Source organism: Diceros bicornis, chromosome 13 (assembly GCF_020826845.1).
Source record: "Diceros bicornis minor isolate mBicDic1 chromosome 13, mDicBic1.mat.cur, whole genome shotgun sequence".
In the NCBI taxonomy this organism is placed as follows: domain Eukaryota; kingdom Metazoa; phylum Chordata; class Mammalia; order Perissodactyla; family Rhinocerotidae; genus Diceros; species Diceros bicornis.
The window spans coordinates 15,035,175-15,054,338 of NC_080752.1; the positions used below are offsets into that span (position 1 = coordinate 15,035,175).

At 39.2% G+C, this 19,164-nt stretch overlaps 1 protein-coding gene across 2 annotated transcripts in view; it reads left to right on the forward strand.

Moving 5' to 3' along the window:
• The first annotated feature begins 3,305 nt into the window (after window positions 1-3,305).
• Window positions 3,306-19,164, forward strand: part of ZYG11B (zyg-11 family member B, cell cycle regulator) — an 81,814-nt gene continuing 65,955 nt past the window's right edge. Inside the window, exon 1 of one of the 2 annotated variants that reach the window (XM_058552432.1) lies at window positions 3,306-3,448. In XM_058552432.1, coding sequence (XP_058408415.1) covers window positions 3,446-3,448 — 3 coding nt within the window. In that variant the 5' untranslated portion in view covers window positions 3,306-3,445. The remainder of the gene's footprint in view (window positions 3,449-19,164) is intronic. The other variant, XM_058552430.1, reaches the window with a different exon arrangement.

Genomic DNA, 19,164 nt, shown 5'->3' on the forward strand with positions numbered 1-19,164 from the left:
TGGCTTTTACCTCACAGACATTTTTTATTTCTATGTAGTTTAATTTATCAGTCTTTTATAGCATTTAGGTTTTGTTTTGTATTTTAAAAGACTTTTCTCACATTGAGATTATAAAAACTTCTCCCATGGTTCCTTCAAGTATTTTTTGGTTTCACTTGTTTTTTTTACATTTAAATCTTTGAGATATTTGAAATTTATCTTGGTGAATAGTGTGAGGTGTAGATCCAATTTAAATTTTTCTATATGGCTATCCAGTTATTCTAATACCAAATATAATTCCAGCTTTTTTTTAACTGACTTGAAATTTTACATTTATCATAATAAATTCCCATGTACATATGGACGCATTTTTGGACTTTCTATTCTGTCTCATTGATTACAGATCAACTGTGGCCCCATTCTTTCTTGATGGCAGAACCCTGCTTTTTTTATTGGTGATTTTCCTCCACTACCACCAGGTCTTCAGGGAAGATGACTCCCAAATCAGACACAGAGTGTAAAACATTTTTGGTCTAAGCTAATATTGGTGGTCTTATTCACTTTGCTATTTGTTGGTTTATTCATGGCCAATAGGACTTGAGGGGAAGGCTATTGGATGGCTACTAGGAATAATAGAAATCTATTAAACATACAAGGGGAGATGTTTAGTTGGCAGTTGGAAATATAAATGTGAAATTCAGAAGAGAGGTCTGGAATAGAGGTGTAATTTGGGGGATTATCACTACATAGATCAGATTTGAAGTAATCTGATGGGATAAGATCATCCAGGAGTGAGTATAAATGGAAAAGCTAAAAGGTCAAAGTATTGACTGGGGCACTGCAGTAATTTAGAGGTCAAAGAAATGTGGGAGTGGAGTGTCATGGTAACCAAGAAGGAGGAAATGATCACCTGTGTCTAGTGCTCTTGGTAGGTCAAGTAACACTGAGAATTGACTGTTCTTAATAAATGGATGTCACCGGTGGCCTTAACAAGAGCATTTCAGTGGAGCGGTGGAGGTGAAAGTGTAGCTGGACACGGTCCCACAGAAAATGGGAAAAAGGAAATCAGGACATCAAGTACAGTCCAGACCACCTTGGTGAGACATTTTGCGGGAAAGGAGAGCAGAGAAATGGGGCAGTAGATGGACGGTCAAGCTGGGTCAAGAGAGGTGTCTTTTTTTTTTTTTTGAAATAGAAGAAATAAATTAATGTTGGTAAGTCAGTGGGAAAGAAAAACAGAAGAATGATGATGTAGAAGAGAGGAAGACGTGCTGGATATATATCTTTGAGAAAATGAAACAGTATGGGACCTGACACTCTGGTACTCAGAGCGTGATCTGTGGACTAGTGATAGTCTATGAACAGTTTGTCATCAGGTGGTGGCAGAAATTGAGAGTAAATATTTAGAAACTTTTATAGCAATTTGACAGAAAAGTGTTACGTCTGTTGGATCTAATAATAAAAAAATGTGACCTAAAGTAGTCAAATTCATACAGACAGTAGAATGGTGGTTGTCAGTGGCTGGGGGAAGGAGCGAATGAGTTATTGTTTAAGGGGTACAGAATTTCAGTTTTGCAAGATGAAAAGAATTTTGGAGCTGGATGGTGGTGATGGTAGCACAACAATGTGAATGTACTTAATGCCATTGAACTGTACATTTATTTATTTATTTATTTTTGTGAGGAAGATCAGCCCTGAGCTAACATCCGTGCTAATCCTCCTCTTTTTGCTGAGGAAAACCGGCTCTGAGCTAACATCTATTGCCAATCCTCCTCCTTCTCCCCCCCAACAAAGCCCCAGTAGATAGTTGTATGTCATAGTTGCGCATCCTTCTAGTTGCTGTATCCTTCTAGTTGCTGTATGTGGGACGCGGCCTCAGCAAGGCCGGAGAAGCGGTGCGTCTGTGTGCGCCCGGGATCCGAACCCGGGCTGCCAGTAGCAGAGCGCGCGCACTTAACCGCTAAGCCACGGGCCGGCCAGAACTGTACATTTAAAAATGATTAAGATGGTAAAAAAAAAATCTGGGCTTGCATTTTGAATGTCTTTTTAAATTTAACTCTTCTAGTTATTAATTTTTATTGCATTTTACAAAAATATAGGTTTGTGATTGATTGGGGGAAAAAAACCCAAACCAAGTCTTTTAGCATAGATAGTTTGAGAGGAACTGAGGAGGGTTTGACCTCAGCTAAAAGACAAATCATTCATTTATAGTAAGGAAAGAAAGGCGGAGCACAGGAGCAGGGTTACAGGCAGAGCAGAGCCAGATGTAGGTTGGAAGTCATGGTGGCAGGTGTGAACTTGTAGATGTTCTCTTTTTTTTGCTTCATTTTCTCAGTGAATTGGCAGCAAAATCATCAGTCAAGTGAGGATGAGGGAGGAAGGATTGAAGAGAGAGATGTGAAATAGTTATCTAGTAGGGCAGGAGAGCGTATGGAATTGGGGAAATGTAGTAGCACAGCCAAGCATGAGGGGTCTATTTAAGGATAATGATATCAAATTTAGAGGGAGACCAGTGAGTATGGTTTTGGATTTTCCTCCACTCTCCCCCATTTTGCTGCAGGTTCAGGATTAGAGTTTGTCAGGCGAGTACAAGTAAAGAGCAGGACTGGAGAAATGAAAGAATGATTTTCATGATGACAATAGAATCTAAGCTGTTCAAGGAAGGAAGTGAGGACATAAGGGTAGTGTGAGGAATAGTGAAAAAGTAGTAGGATCAGTGGATTTTGAGTCTTGGCGGAGTTGAAGAATTTTTGGAGTCTGGTATTACAGAAAGAGAGCTAGAAAAGAAGGAAGTTGTCGTGAGAGTTGGATGATTAAAATTGAGATTATAGAAGGGTTACAAATATTAGAAACGAGAAGCTCTAAGGTATGAGTATGGAAATGAGAGGCTGAGGCGAGCGTGATCCCTAGAGGAGAGGAACCGAGAGGTCAGGGCATTGGAAGAATCATCTAAGAGAACTGAAATCGCCAAGAATTATGACAATAGTAATGAATGACAATGAACCTGAAGCACAGGAATCTATAGGTGACTGAAACGAGTGAGTGCTCTAGTCTCCTGTTATGACGTAATATTTAAAGCTCTTATTTTTAAACGGAAGACAGGATTTGAGGGGGTGTCTCCTTTAAGGGCCTGAGATCACGGAGAAGCCAGAGGTCGGGCGCGGGGATCGTGTCTCCTCGGCTGAGTCTGCGCAGTGAGAGCGGAGGCGGGGCCAAGCGTGAGCTCGCGGGCAGGGGTCGGGCCTCACGGGGGCGGAGTCTGCGCTCCGGATCGGGCTGCGGCTGCGGCTGCTGCTTTTTCAGCTTGTGAGGGAAGGAGGCCGAGGCCTGGGCCGAGGCCGGAGCCGCCGCTCGCCGGAGCCTCCTGGAGCCCCCGCGCCGGCTCAGCCTGGGGGCGGGCTCAGGCCCGGCCCGCCGCCAAACCCAGGACAGAGGCTGCAAGCCCGAGGACCAGGCCGGCGCAGCCATGGTGAGGGAGAGAGGCCTGCCCGAGCCCCAGCCGCCCGCCGCCTGGCCCCCTCGGGCCTGCGCCTCCCCAGCTCTGGTGCCCCCTCTGCGCCCTGCCTTTACCTCACCCCCTTGTTACCGCCCTCTCGTGACCCGCGCCTCCTTCCCGGTGTTCCCCGGCCACCTGCTGGGGTGACACACACCCCCCCCCACCCCCCTTAATCTCTCTCCTCCCCGGTGACACCCTTTTTTATCACCCCTGTGACAGCCTCTTTCGCGGTCCCCTTTGCCGCCCCCTCCTCGTCCTTTAACCCGACCTTCCTTTTCTCCTCAACCATTTTGCCTTTTTCTCTCTTTGGGGATCTCTACTCTTTCCCTCTTTTTCCTCCCTATTTTTCGTTCCTGCTCTTTGCTCTCGCTTCTTACCCCCTTTCATCATTTGTCTCCCCTGCCCCCTCCTCTCCGGATCTTTTCTCCCCTTCGTCCTCTACCATCCACATTTCCTCTCCCCCTGGTGGGATGTCCTCGCTTCCCCCCTCTCATAGCTGTCCCCATTTCCTTCTGCGGGCTTCAGGGGTCTAAGCAGGGACAATTTGAAGGCGATTGCTTCCCAGAAAATGTAGGGCGGGCAGATGGGCATTCATAAGCTTTCTTCTTCCTTTTCTTTTATGTAGAGGGGAAGGGGGAGATTGGAGGTATTGGCAGACCCTGGAAGCCTTATTACCAAGTGTGATTGCAAAACCTGAGTGATAGTATGTTTTGGAGTGATGGAGTGAGACATGGGGTGACATGCATGCTATGACCTTATGAGATATCTAGCCTTTTGACAGAAATAACTAAAAATGTTTTGAAATGTATTTTTATTTTGAGCATCTTTTAATGTGGAAGTACAGTTTGGGAAATTTTAAAATGTTTATGTACAGGCTTGGCTGTTACTCGGAGCAATTGGTTTGTTTTTGTTTGGAGGCAGAGACCGGGACATCTGAAGACAGAAAATCAGCTTGGCAGTCAGATTGTGACAGTCTCATTCATACCTTCTAATACCTTTCTTTGTTTTGCCCTCTCTGCCTTTATTCGGGCGGGAGACCCTTATATTTGCAAATTTTCTCCTTCCTGTTTCAAAATAGCTTGAGGCTTCAGCTGGTTTTTCATTTGAGTTGGGTTACACATGGCTTGCGGTACATTTGATGAACACATTGCTCTGTCTTATGCAGCAATCTAAATTTTGGTCTCTGGGAGGAATAAGACCTTCTAGTGAAAACAAAGTCCTGGTACTCATGTTCTTCTAGGAGGTTAGTCAGTTTCTGTTTTTCCCTCCTCTCTTTTTCAGGAAGGGATGGTTTATTATAAAATTATTTAACCTGTGAACTTTCCCTAACTCACCGACTCTGCATTTTTAGGTTGTCATTCTGCTGTATCTGCCTCCACAACAATCCTTCACATTCACAACCCGTCACACTGTCATTGTGTGTTAACCTGTTTCTCCCCCTGAAATGTGAGTTCTAGGCAGCAACTGTGCCTTACTTACTCCCAGTGCCCAAGATGCCAAGTAGGTGCTTGAATGATTCACTTTTTGGTCTCATTTTCCTATCTGACAAGTATAATCTTTAACTGAAATTTGAGGCAACCAGTGGACGACACAGAAAGAGTGAGTTTGAGAATCTTATTTTTGGTGAAAAAGGAAAGTTAGTAAGATGTGATGATCTTCTCTTCAGAATGAAGAGCTGTCCTACCTAAAACACCAAATAGCTTGATTTTTGGAAGTATTGGCCCTCCCACAGGGAATGAATATGTGAATACAGAGAAGTTATGAACTCCTTTTTGGCTATTTAGGGTCCATAAGTGTCATTTGAGTTGGGCCTGAACAATGACTAGGATTTATATAGATCATTTTGGGAAGGGAAGGATGCTTCGTGGTGAATGTGAGTAGAAAGTAATTAGGATTTATTGCAGGATTACCTTTATATAGTGTGGAGAGATGCGGGAATGAGGATGTGTAGTAGGAAATGAGACTGGAAAGATATATTAGGCATGATTTTGGTTTAGACTTTGCCTCCGACCAGCTTGATTTTTTCCTTGTTAAAACACACACAGAGTAAGAGTGTATGTGTGGGGGAGGTGAAGAGAAGGCAAAATATTAGCTTATGAGCTGAGAATTATCTGTAGAGGCTACTTTTTTTAAATTTCCTTGTGCAATGTGTTTAGCAGACACTCAATAAAAAGAGTTGGATGTTATTATAAAGCTTTGTATTTTATATTTGTCAAAAATTTCATTGGTATGTTGTGTTTTGAATAATTGAGATGTTTAAGACAGGGGTTCTCAAACTTTACCGTGAATCAGAATCACCTGGAGGATTTGAGGGCCACCGCTTCCAGAGTTTGATTTATTAGGTCTAGAGTAGGGCCTGAGAGTTTGCATTTCTACCAGGTGCCAATGTCATGCTGATGTTCCTGGTCTGTGAACCAAACTTTGGTCTAATATGTAGTCTTTTTATTCATCTAACAATTTTTTTTTTGAGTGCCATTGACTGTGTTGGCATTGGAGATATTACATATAATAAAACAAATGTAGTCCCTGTCTTTTTGTATTTTACGTGTGTGGACAATATAGACATTAAGCAAAAAGAGTAATTTTAAATGTGAAGAGTGCTAAGAAAGAAGAAGTTGTGGGATCATGGTATGGGGTAGTCAGGGATGGCTGCCCAGAGGATCTTACTTACAGGAAGAAAACTGAAGGATTAAATTATAGGAGTTGTTGTGGAAAACCACATAGAAGGAATAGCATATGTGAATGGCCTGTGGTGGTACTCTGTTGCCTGCTTGACTCTGCATATCCTGGAGTTCTCAGCTCAAGGAACTCAAGGAAACCCCATCTGTCCTGCCTATTCCTCAAAAAAAGCCTAAGTCATACTCCTCTATTATGTAACTCTCTCTCATAGAATACATATCAATTGTAATTTTATTTTATTTTGTTTTATTTTATTATTTTTGTGTGTGTGTGAGGAAGATCAGCCCTGAGCTAATATCCATGCCAATCCTCTGCTTTTTGCTGAGTAAGACTGACCCTGGGCTAACATCTGTGCCCATCTTCCTCAACTTTATATGGGATGCCGCCACAGCATAGCTTGACAAGCAGTGCCTTGGTGCGCACCCAGGATCCGAACCCGGGCCACCAGCAGTGGAATGCGTGCGCTTAACCACTACACCACAGGGCCGGCCCCTCAATTGTAATTTTATATTTCTTGTTGTGATTATTTGCTTTAATATCTGTCTCCACCCCCAGACTATAAAAATCATTGTTATAGAGGTGGTTTGTGACCAGCAGCTAAGGGCCAGGCGATGTTCTAGGCACTGGGGTTACAGTGGTTAAAAAAAGACATGGTCTGTGGTGGGGAGGGTAGACAATAAAAAATATATAATGAGAAGTAGTTATAAGTGCTAAGAAGACATAAATCAGGGTAAAATATAAAATGATGTTATATATGTGTGTGTAGCAACTATTTTAGATAGTATGGTTAGGCAGCAACGCTAATAGCTAATATTTATTGAACATGACTGTGTATAGCCCTGTTTTAAGTGCTTTACGTATTTTTATCTCGTAATTCTTCTAGCAACCCAGTGAGATAAATACTAGCTCTATGAAGATAGAGACCATGATCATTTGGCTCATCATTGTATCTTTAACACTTATGTAGTGCCTGGTGCATAGTAAGTGCTCGGTAAATATTTGTTGAGTGAATGAATGACTTTGGGGATGATCAGAAAGTCAGGGAGGCTTTGTTGAGAAGGGGACATTTGATTGGGGACTTTAACAAGTGAAGTTTTATTCAGTAAGAGTTTGGGAAGGAAAGCCATTCTTGGCAAAAGGACCAGCTTGAGCATAGAAGCTGAGACAGAAGCAGGCATGTTGTATTCTGGGAAATGGGTGAATCTAGCATTGAGAGCACAGTGGGAGATGAAACTAGGTAAGCCTAGGGTCAGATCATGGAGGACGTTGAATTATAGGCTCAGGAGTTTTGGCCTCATTGTAAAGACCCTGAGTACTTTGAAAGGTTTTTTTATGTGAAATAATATCATAATTAAGAGATTTTGAGGATGGTCACTTTACATAGTATGAAATATGGTTTGGAGAGAGAAGAGCTGTTACACTAGTCTGGGTGAAAATTAAGTGTGTGGACTTTCACCCTAACCTTGATATGGTGGTGGTGATTTAAATTGGAGGAAGGAGACTGTTAGGGAAATGAAATATGAAGGTCTGGCACACTACTTTTTGGCTAAGTGAGTTTTCCATAGAGGCATTAATATGGAGTTGTAGAACACAGAATCACTAATAGCTTGGCGATTTTGCTCACTGGGCCTCAGTTTTCACATATGCTGCCTTTAGGGATTTATGAGACTGTTATAACAAAGTACGTTTACCATACCAGAGTGCTTTGTTTACAAACTGGTCTCCCAAAGGTCATCTATTAGGTCATGTAGAGAGAATCCGGCTGCCCAACCTTATTTAGTTTTTTAAATAGTTTTTGTGTGGTATGAGAAAGGAGTAATTTTAAGTAAAATATATTTTATTTTTAAGTTACATATATAGTTCATTTAATAATATGTTGAACAAAATACATTAAAACAAATTTCAACCTTGTTTAACAAATGATACATTAACATAAGATAAAGCATTTTTCATATTGTAAATGAATATATATTACAATGTGGATTGAAATTAATTGTGTCTATGGCATCAAAATAGATAAGAACTGACTTTTTTATTCTTGCATTTTTGTATTTAAAAAATCAACAGGTTTCTATAATTGTTCTGTTTTGTTTCTAAATGACAAAATAAAAGGAATGGTTCCAGGCTGCTACTTGCGAGCCTGTCTTCACAAATAAAACATTGGAAGTATGGATAGTTCATTTTGAATAAATGAAAATCCAAATTAGATATAACTATCACCAGATTTCATTTTTTTAATGCTTAAAAAAATACTGAGGTGTCTTGATGTACCATTTAAGAATTCTGATCAGATAAATGCACTCATTTAGTCTTATTTCGTCATCAGTGTAGCTTATGTTTTCTGTCTTTAACCAACAGTTCGTTATAAGAATAAAAATAATTTAAAACTACTGTGACATTTAATGTTCAGATAAAGGTATAACAACTGAGTGACTATAATATCATGAGCCAGTCTCCTAATTTCCACTAATTCACACATGTTCAGTAGGTATATTTTTGGATACTCTCAAACTTCTTTTGTTTTTAAAGGAGAAAATTTTAAATAATTATTTTATTAAATGGTCAAAAATATACAAGTTGCAATAGACATCAATATTGAATTTAATGACGTGAGCAATCCATGAATTGGGAAATACTGACTAGAACCCTACTTTTTTCATAGGTTCTAAACCTAGCCCTTAAAAAACACATTTAGGGGCCGGCCCGGTGGCGCAAGCGGTTAAGTGCGCGCGCTCCGCTGCGGCGGCCCGGGGTTCGCTGGTTCGGATCCCGGGCGCGCACCGACGCACTGCTTGGTAAGCCATGCTGTGGCGGCGTCCCATGTAAAGTGGAGGAAGATGGGCACCGATGTTAGCCCAGGGCTGTCTTCCTCAGCAAAAAAAAAGAGGAGGATTGGCGGATGTTAGCACAGGGCTGATCTCCTCACACACAAAAAAAAAAACCACATTTAAGTGGCAGTTGTCTTTATTTGCAGTGGAATAAAAGACATTTTTAAGGCTAATAATTAAAATAGAAAAATAACATTAAAACAATATTCTTGGATGCTGGGACATTTATTTAAATAAGAGAAGCATGATCTCATACAGTAGCTTTCATTTAATGAGCACACAATGTATCAGATGATGTATTAATTAATCTTCACAGTTCCATGAGGTTGATGATGTTTTCTCATTGCACAGATAAGAAAACTGAGGCTTTCAGAAATCAAGTAACTTTCCTCTGGTCAAATAGCTAATATGTGACAAAGCAGGATTCAAGCACAGGTTTGTGTGACCTCTAAGCCTGTGCTATTACTTTCCCTGGACTCTATGAGGTTGTAGGAATCTAAACTGAATTCAGGCATTTAAAATATTTGTACCATTGTTTTCATTATAAAAGTAATTCATATTTATTGAAAGAAAATTGATCAAAGGGAGTGTACAGTTTTATGGTTCTTGATCCATGTTACCAAATGACCTTCTATAAAGTGCTTGAAGGAGAATATCAGATATTGGTGGCATTCTGTCTTTAGCATTTAGATACCTTTTTAACATTGAAAAACTTGGGAGACATGACAGGAATATACTTTTAGAATACATTAATTGGGGGGAAAAAGGCAAAAGGCTGGTAGCAATTTAGTATTGTTTAAAAATGGTACTACATGCTAATTCTAACAGCATCTGTTATGCATTGAAATAGTGTATATTTCAAGATATTATTGTGTACAGAGCATTCTTGTATGCATATGAATTTGTGGACTCTTCATGATACTTAAGGAACCTGCAGTTTAGGCCCTGCTAGTTTACAGTGGTCTTATGGGGCTGCTGTGGCCGTACAGGTTGTACTGCACAACTCAGGTAAACCATACATATGGACAGCAGTGGGTCTGCAAAGATCTGTATCCTGTGTACTTGGCAGTATCCAGCACATAGGAGGGGCTCAGCAAGTAGTTGTTTTGCTAGTATACTAGCACCTTTGTGATCTAATCCTTTAATGATGTAATCATTTTATGAGAAAAAGTCTTTGCATTTTATGCTCAGTAAGACTGAGTATACATTATGCTGTTTTTTCTGTCTCTTGAGTTCTCCTTACACTGTTCCTTTTGACTAGAATGTTGTCCCCCTTTGTGACTTCTTGGCTATTTAACCTTCAAGTGTCCCCTTAAGCCCTACCTCCTTTGTGAAGCCTTCATTTACCTCCAGGCAGTTGAGTTCCTCCTTTCCGTGTCTCTCTCCTGTACTTTGCATGTGCCTTGGTTACAGCAGTTACTCTGTGGTGGTGGTATTGTTTATAGAGGATGACTGTCTCTCCAGATTGTGAGCTCTCTGAGGACAATGACAGTACTGTGTTTTTTCAACTTCATGTCTTAAGCAGTTAGCATAATGCCTGAGACATAGTAAGTAGATAAATATTTGTTGAGTGAAAAAAATGTGTGTATTTTGTAGAGAATTGCATAAGGTGATTTTAACTGAGATATGAATTATGAAAGAGGGGGAAAAAACGGGTGAACACACTGTACAGGTACCCTGAGGGGAAAAAGAGGTTTGATGGGTAGGAAATGTTGGATCAGGTAGTTTCTCTTACTAGCCTGAGTGGTACTTTTGACCTAGGATAAATGTTTCTGTCCAGAAGAGTTCAGCAGGAAGAGTTGGGGAGGAAGCCAAGTTATTTCAAGATGTATTGCAAAGCAATATCCCTTTGTATAAATACTTGCAAATTACTTGTCTATAATTTGTGAAGTTGTGCTTCCAGAGAATAGAATATTTAAACCCAGATAATAAAGAGTCAGTTTCTGGTAGAAGGGTGGTTAGTTATTTAAATGTTTGTTAGTTCTATATAAAGATCTTTTGTTTTTTCTTTTTTCCTATGTCCAGTTCTTCTTTGTATAAACATTTTTCTTAGCCCTCCAGCGTCTTAATGCCTGTTCAATGTCATATTCTCCTTTTCTAAGGGCATTAAAAAAAAGTTTGAATGTTCTTGGTTATATAATGTCAGTTATTTTCTTTTCATAGGCCTTATAACCTTTGGCAAATCATTTCACCTCTCTATGCCTCCATTTTTAAATCTCTAAAATGAAGAGGTTGTATTAAATCCTCTCCATGATCCCTTCCACCTCTTATAAAATCTAGTAAGATTCTAGCAAGTTAAAGGTAAGTATTATAGTAGGTACATTCTATTAGCTATAGTACTGTGGGATCAGGGCAAGCTGCTTTTATAGGTTTAAATTTTGTATAAACTTGATATCTTACCTCTGTGAATATATTACCGAACTTTTCATACCAGAAACCCTTCTTTCAATTATGTTAATATTTGCATAGTACTTTAGTATTTTAAAGGTATTTTCCTACCATTCCATTTATTCCTCACTACTATTTTGTGAGGTAGTCAAGATAGAGGTTTAGCGTCTATTTTACAGATAAGAAAACTGAGAAGTTAATTTATTTTCCTAACGTCACACAGCTAGTAAGTAGCAAAGCCAGGACTGACTGAAAGCCCAATGCTCTTTCCATTATTAACCCAGCTTCTCTGTTTACCGTATTATATTTCAAAACTCATGCTAGTAGTTAAGAGGAAAATAATGCTTCAAGTATCTCTTTGCGTTAACGATTCTTATGATCTGCTCATCTGCTCAGTGATTACTGACCTGAATTTTTGTTTTGTTTCTTAGAATGGCTTTATGACATGAGCTAAGATGGAAGGAAAGGGGGTTTATTTACCTTTCCAGGCCTTGATCTTTTTTAGATAGAACTCTAGCTCCTTGCCCTTTAGCACATAGCCATTTGCCTCACTGACTAGACCTTGGAGTGATACATGCAAGGAGCTTGCCTTACCTGCATTTTTATTTGGCCTCTGGGGGTCTCTGAAGAGTAGTTGGTGATTTTTAAAAAAGAACAACAACTCCTTACAGTCCATGCCAAATAGTTCAATATATCTGTACCCGTGAGCACAGTGTATCTGTGTCCTTGGTACTGCCTTCTTGACCTTCTTCCTCATTTGTAAAATGATTATGTTTGGGGAAGGAGAGGGTAAAGGGATTAGATCACATCTAAGGTTATATTAGGTGTTTATTCCTAGAAGTCTGCCTTGATTGAATCAGTAGTAGAAAATACTAGGGAAAGAAACCCACATAAACTGAGAAGAGATTTCCCATGGAGTACTACTAAAATGAGGAGTCAAAGATTGTCCAATATCTGAAGTTTCTTATACCTGTGAACTCAAATGACACATGTCTGCCTTTCAATTTTATTCTTTATTTTCAGAGCTAGACTTGGGACTTAATATTTCTCTCTGGACATATAGTCCCTTTCTCTAGGGGCAAATAAGTATTTTAAATACACTTAACAATAAATTTGTGCTTGACTGTTCATATATTCATTCAATAAACATTTAGTGCCCAGTGTGTAGAAGGCATTGTTTTAGGCTCTGGGAATACAGCAGTGAACAAAACATAGTGTTTGTTCTATGGAACTTATATTCTATAATAATAGCTAACATTTATTGAGCAGTTAATATATGCCACTCACTATTCTAAATGTTTTGCACTTAGACTTTATTTAATTCTGACAATACTCCTATAATGTAGGTACTGTTATTGTCTGCCTTTACAGATCATGAAACTGAGGTGTAGGGCGATTAATTACCTTGCCTAAAGTTATATCATTTTCTAAGTGGTAGAGCTGGCATTTTAATCCAGACAATCTGACTCCCAAGCCCACATTTTACTCTACAGTATTACATAGTCCTTCAGAGAGATGTCAATAAAAATTTTATTTCTAATTATGAAATTGTCAAGTTTGTAATCTTTGTAGTTACCTGGTTTCCGGCCCAATCTTTAGAAAAATATCATCCAGGGGTACAAAAAAAGGAGCACTGTCAGAGCCATTGTCTTCTGTTGGAGGATTTGTCAGTCTTAGGAGGTAGGAGGTGAGATTTTTGAGCCTGATTCATATGAGTTGGAACTGCCAACCACATAAAGCCGAGACCCTAAAATGCCTACACCTTTAGTGAAAAGGTAGACTGAAAAATATCTGCCTGATGGTGTAGGGAGACAAAGAAGCTTGTTTGCCTTACATGGACTCTGGGTGGGAAAAGTCTCTCTTAAGAATTTACAACAATCAACCTGCTGTCCTATGTGTCCGAAACTTACGTTTATGTTACCTGTGCAAGATCATGGCTAATAAGTGTTCCCACTTATTAGGGGACATTTGCTGAGTAGTTACTCTGTCCAGCATTGTTCTGGGGGCTTTAAACACACTTCATCACTTCATCCTGATATTAGCATCATGAGACAAGTTCTAATATTATCCCCATTCTACAAAGGACCGAACTGAGGGTCAGAAAAGCTAGATAATTTGCAGTGTAACACCACTAGAATTCACATCCAGGTCCAGTATTCTTCCAGCTAGCAACATGCCTCTGGAAAAGTCACTTCATTTTTGTGCCTCAGCTTCCCTATATCTGTAAAATGAAATTTGTATTGTTCTTTTCACTTTGTAAGGTTATTGTGTGTATCAAATGAAATAAAGGATATAAATTTGCTTTGTTTACTATAAGATATTGTTACCAGCATCATCCATAAAGTGTATTTTTCTTTGTAATTAACCAAAAGAGAGACCTCATTACTCAGTGATTCTAAAATCCACAAGGTCTGTCTTGAGGAATTAAGGCAATTTTTTTTTTTAATAATTTTATTTATTTTTCCCCAAAGCCCCAGTAGATAGTTGTATGTCATAACTGCACATCCTTCTAGCTGCTGTATGTGGGACGCGGCCTCAGCATGGCCGGAGAAGCAGTGTGTCGGTGCGCGCCCGGGATCAGAACCAGGGCCGCCAGCATCAGAGCACACGCACTTAACTGCTAAGCCACGGGGCCGGCCCCTAGGCAATTTTAATACTTTTTATATTAGATGTTTCCTGAAATAGTGTCTCATGAGGAGAAGTAAAATGAGTTTTGAGATGTTAGCATCTAGTAATTTACTAATTCTTTCAACAGATAATTTTTTGGTTGCATTTTATGGGGCTTCAGTCCCCAAGTATCAAAGATACCTGATCTATGAGGATCTATTTCATTTTTTGTCATACCAGCAGCAAAGGAAGCCCTGGTCCCCTCCAACAGTAGACTGTAATTTCTATAAATAGTCAATTCCCAGTGTCCTCCACCTCCCCACTTGGTAGAAATGGATGGGCCACTGCCTAGAACGTTGTAATGCTCCTTTGCCATGACCCTGGCAGTACAGTAACAGAAGAAGCTTTTAAATATCTAAAACAAACTAACCAACAAAATAGACAACTAAGTCATAGGCAAGTGACTGAGAATGCCTCTAGCTGAGTGGTGGGTAGATGACTAAATACTTCAAGGAAGGAGAGTATAAGAAAGCAAAAAAAAAAAAAAAAAATTATAAGGGAGATTAAAAGAAAGCCATGAGAAGGTTTAGGAAGAGCTAGTGAGTGTCTATAGGAGATTCCTTAAAGACAGACCCTGTGGCCTTCAGAACCTCTGAGCAATGAGATCTCTCTTTTGGTTAATCACAAGGAAAAATACACTTTATGGATGATGTAACAATGTCTTAACAGTAAACAAAGCATATTCCTGTCCTTTATTTCATTTGATACAATAACCTTATGAAGTGAAAGGAAAAATATTACAAATTTCATTTTACAGGTAAGGAAGCTGAGGCACAAAAATGAAGTAACTTCTCCAGAGGCGTTGTGGTTAGTAAGAGGAATACTGGACCTAGAATTTTAATGAACGATAGATAGGTAGTGATCTGTGTTGTCAGGGAGGTAAGGAGCTGGGTTCTGAAGAAATGGAGAGCCAACCAAAAAGATATACTGCTGTAAGTGCATGTGTGTCTTTTCTGGAGTATGTGTGTGTGTGTGAGAGAGAGAGACAACATTTTCTTGTTATTAGAAATTAGTACCTGCCTCAAAAAGTAGTAAAATGGAAAAGCTGCTTTGAGGACCTATTCTGCTCCTTTTTTTCCCTGTCTTCATTGCCCCATGCCGCCAGGTGTGCCACGTTCTTATAAGAAGCAGTAGTTCACAAGCAGGGAATCTGCTTATAGGTAGTTCATTTATTCACTTACTCACTAGACACTGTGCCAGAGTAGGGGATACGGAAATGGATAAGGCATGGGTCCTAACCCCAGTGGTTTTCAATGTGTGGGACACAGATCTCCTCCTGATGGATGATGAACTGTTCTAAAAATCCTTTCCTTAACTCCTAGGGGCTGGTAAATGATGCGTTTTTCCACACTTTTAATTTTTATATACTATTAAGGGCTCCATACTAAAGAACTACTTAGTGAATTATTAAGAATTACTACAATTTAGTAATCGTAAAGCTAAAGTTAGTAGATTACTAGAGTTCACTGAGGACTCGAGCCTTTTATGAAGAAGTCTGTCTCACACTTGGAAGTGTTACAAAGCTCCTACTACATGTGTACAAATGTAGCTTGTTGGAATTCCTGGGATTTCTTAGAAGAGAGCTTTGTAATTTGTGCATCAGGAGTGTTGTCCTAGTTGGTGGTACTTTTTTATTGTTGGTAGTTTTGTATCTTAATTATGAATTATCATTAATTTAACTTTATTATTGCTATCGCTTGTGATTTATTTGGTTAATCTAGTGTGTGGTGATGTATATTTGCATTAATAATACTTTTGACATAAAAAGTTCTAAATTTAGACTGACAATGTGTTGTTATTCAAATAAGAAACATGCATTTTCTTGTTGTTAAAGCAGATGTCTAGGGCCGGCCCCGTGGCTTAGGGCTTAAGTGGGTGCGCTCCGCTGCTGGCGGCCCGGGTTTGGATCCCGGGCGCGCACCGACTCACCGCTTCTCTGGCCATGCTGAGGCCGTATCCCACATACAGCAACTAGAAGGATGTGCAACTATGACATACAACTGTCTACTGGGGCTTTGGGGCGGGGGAAGGAGGAGGATTGGCAATAGATGTTAGCTCAGAGCCGGTCTTCCTCAACAAAAAGAGGAGGATTAGCACGGATGTTAGCTCAGGACTCATCTTCCTCACAAAAAAAAAGTAGTAAATAAATAAAGCAGATGTCTATAAAATTTCCTTGTAGTGATACTTCATTGTTTGTTTGTTTTTATTTTATTTTTTTTTGTGTGTGTGAGGAAGATCAGCCCTGAGCTAACATCCATGCCAATCCTCCTCTTTTTTTGCTGAGGAAGACTGGCCCTGAGCCAGCATCCGTGCCCATCTTCCTCCACCTTATGTGGGACACCGCCACAGCATGGACCGACAAGCAGTGCATCGGTGCGAGTCCGGGATCCGAACCCGGGCCGCCAGCAGCGGAGCGCGTGCACTTAACTGCTAAGCCACGGAGCCAGCCCGATACTTCATTGTTAACAATGTTTTCTACTGAAACTTGGGAACCAAGAGAGATAGGTAAGCTATGTGGTTTTTTGCCCCACCTAGGTAGGCTACAGACAAAAAACGTTTGAGAACTACTAACATTCCTTGAACTCATAGTCTAGAGAGGGAGACAGCCATCCAAACAAATGAAAGATAGTAGACAACTGTAATAGAACTATCTACAAAGTGTAGTGTGATTATATCTGCCTGTGTTTTGGGATATGAGGCACAGCTTCATGGAGGAGAGAACATATATACTGCCTCCTGTACTATGAGTAGGAATTTGATAGGTGGACAGGTGGGGAACAGCATTCTAAGGAGAAGGAACAGCATATATAAAGAAAGGGCAGCATGGCTACCACTGGTAACATTTCCTTCTCTGAACCTCAGTTTTCTCAACAAAAATAATCTCTGTTCTCCTTACCTCACTGAGTCATAATGATTGTTTTGAAAAGGCTTTGTAAATTAAAGTGCTAGACAGATGTTTAATGATGAAGATTCTCCTTATTATTACTTACTTTTTTCTTTCTTTCTTTTTTTTTTTTTTGGTGAGGAAGATTGACCCTGAGCTAACATCTGTGCCCATCTTCCTCTATTTTATATGTGGGATGCCTGCTTGATAAGCAGTGCATAGGTCTGCACCTGGGATCGGAATCTGTGAACCCCAGGCTCCCAAAGCGGAGCACACGAACTTAACCACTATGCCACCAGGCCAGCCCCTCTTTCTTTTTTTTCCAACATTCGAGAGTATTCTGTGTCTCCCCTAGGTAGTGTCATGTCAAGACCTCTTCTGACTTTCAGTCTAGTGATTCTTTTCTTTTGTTTTTTTGTTGTTGTTATTGTTGCTCCTTCAAGGCCTTGCTCTGTGATATCTAAAGGCAAGAGCAGAAGAGAAGATATGTGTATATATCTAGCTTTAATAGTAGGAGAAATTCTTTAATTGCTTATGTATAACTATTTAAGTTGTGACCTATGTAGCCTAGTCACAGAGTAGTGTCATAGTCCATGGAACATAATCCTGCAGCCAAAAAGTCATTTGAAAATAACTCAAAGTCTTTATCTGCAAATTTTGGAACACTTTGAAGTATAATAGAGTTCACAGATATGCTTCTCAAAATTCCCTCTTTATTCCTATCTACTTCCCTTATTCATCACAGCTGCTTCCCTGCCTTTCCCCTGAAAACCTCTCAAGACTCCCTTTCCAACCCAGTTCATCATCAGATGGTAAAACCTCTCGGGAATATAGGAAAAGGGTGTAACAGCAGTGGTGAGAAGTTACATTATGGCAAATTTAGGAGAAATAAAAGTGTGTGTGTGTATACAAGCACATTTTCGTTCAAAATTAAAATAATTTTATTGAATCTAGTAAAGTCTATTCTTACTAGTTTGAATACATATATTATTGAAAAATATGACCATCATTGATAAAACTGAAACTGTTTTTTTGGTTATCTTATAATATTTGAAAAGCAGAAGCATGAACACAGCTTTTTTTTTATTTCCACAAATTTTTATTTTTGTCTTTTTTCCATTTAATAATTTGATGTATTCAGAAGACCGTAGGAAACATTTATGTAAGCCGTAGAACATAGTAAATAAATACATAAAAACCCAGCATCCAACTTAAGAAACAGAACATGACCACTGCCATGTTTTTTCCTATGTGCCACGTTCCTCTATGCCATTTTCCCCACCTCCAAGGTATCCACTGTCCTTTTTTATTTTAAATCTTTCCCTTGTTCTCCTCTATAGATTTACCACAACATATTGTTTAATTTAGAAGTAGCTTTCTAATCTTCTGAAATAACTTTTCAGGCAATATCATTTCCTGTGCCAGTATAGATGTTTAGTTGAAATCCTGCTGCATATACAGTTTTTTTTTGGCTTAGATTAATATTTTATTCTTAGCATTTTGCCATGTCATTAAAAGTTATTCATAAACATACATATTGCATATTTATATTCTATAAAGTTGATATACCATAATTTTCTTACCATTTCCCCCTATTTTAGTGTGGGTTTTTTTTTGATCAGAAAAACTGTGATTAATCTCTTTGTGTAAATACATTTGTTAATATCTCTGATTATTTCCTTTTTTTTTTTAATAAATTCTTGGATGAAGTAGTACTGGATCAAGAGTATAGGTATTTTTTAAAGATTTTTATTAAATCTTTTATATCCAGAAAAATTGTGCCAATTTACACTCTCACCAGCAGTATTTGAGAAGACCAATTTGGACAAACTTTATTTGAATGATTCACAATGTTAGCATTATATCTTGTTCCAGAAAACACCATGTTAACCAAAAAAATAAAGAGCTGTGCTGTTCTTTCAGACTGGAGTTGTTGTTTTTCCTGTTTGCCATAGGATATTTTTTCAGCCATTGTTCAGGGACCGTGTCATTCTGCCTGCTGTGCTTGTGATGGTTAATTTTAGGGCTTAGTTGTTTCTTCTGATCGCTGCCTCTGAGAATTTATCTATTCTTACTACTCAGCTGTCACCACTAGGGGGTGATATTTAAATCTGTATATTCAGCTCAGTTCTTATTCCTGTTCTGTTCTTGCCTAAACAAAGATAACAAATTCCTCTGAGGAAATAATCCCTTGCCTGGTCTTAGCAGTTTTGTCAGTGAGATCATTTTTTTAGAAAAAGAGT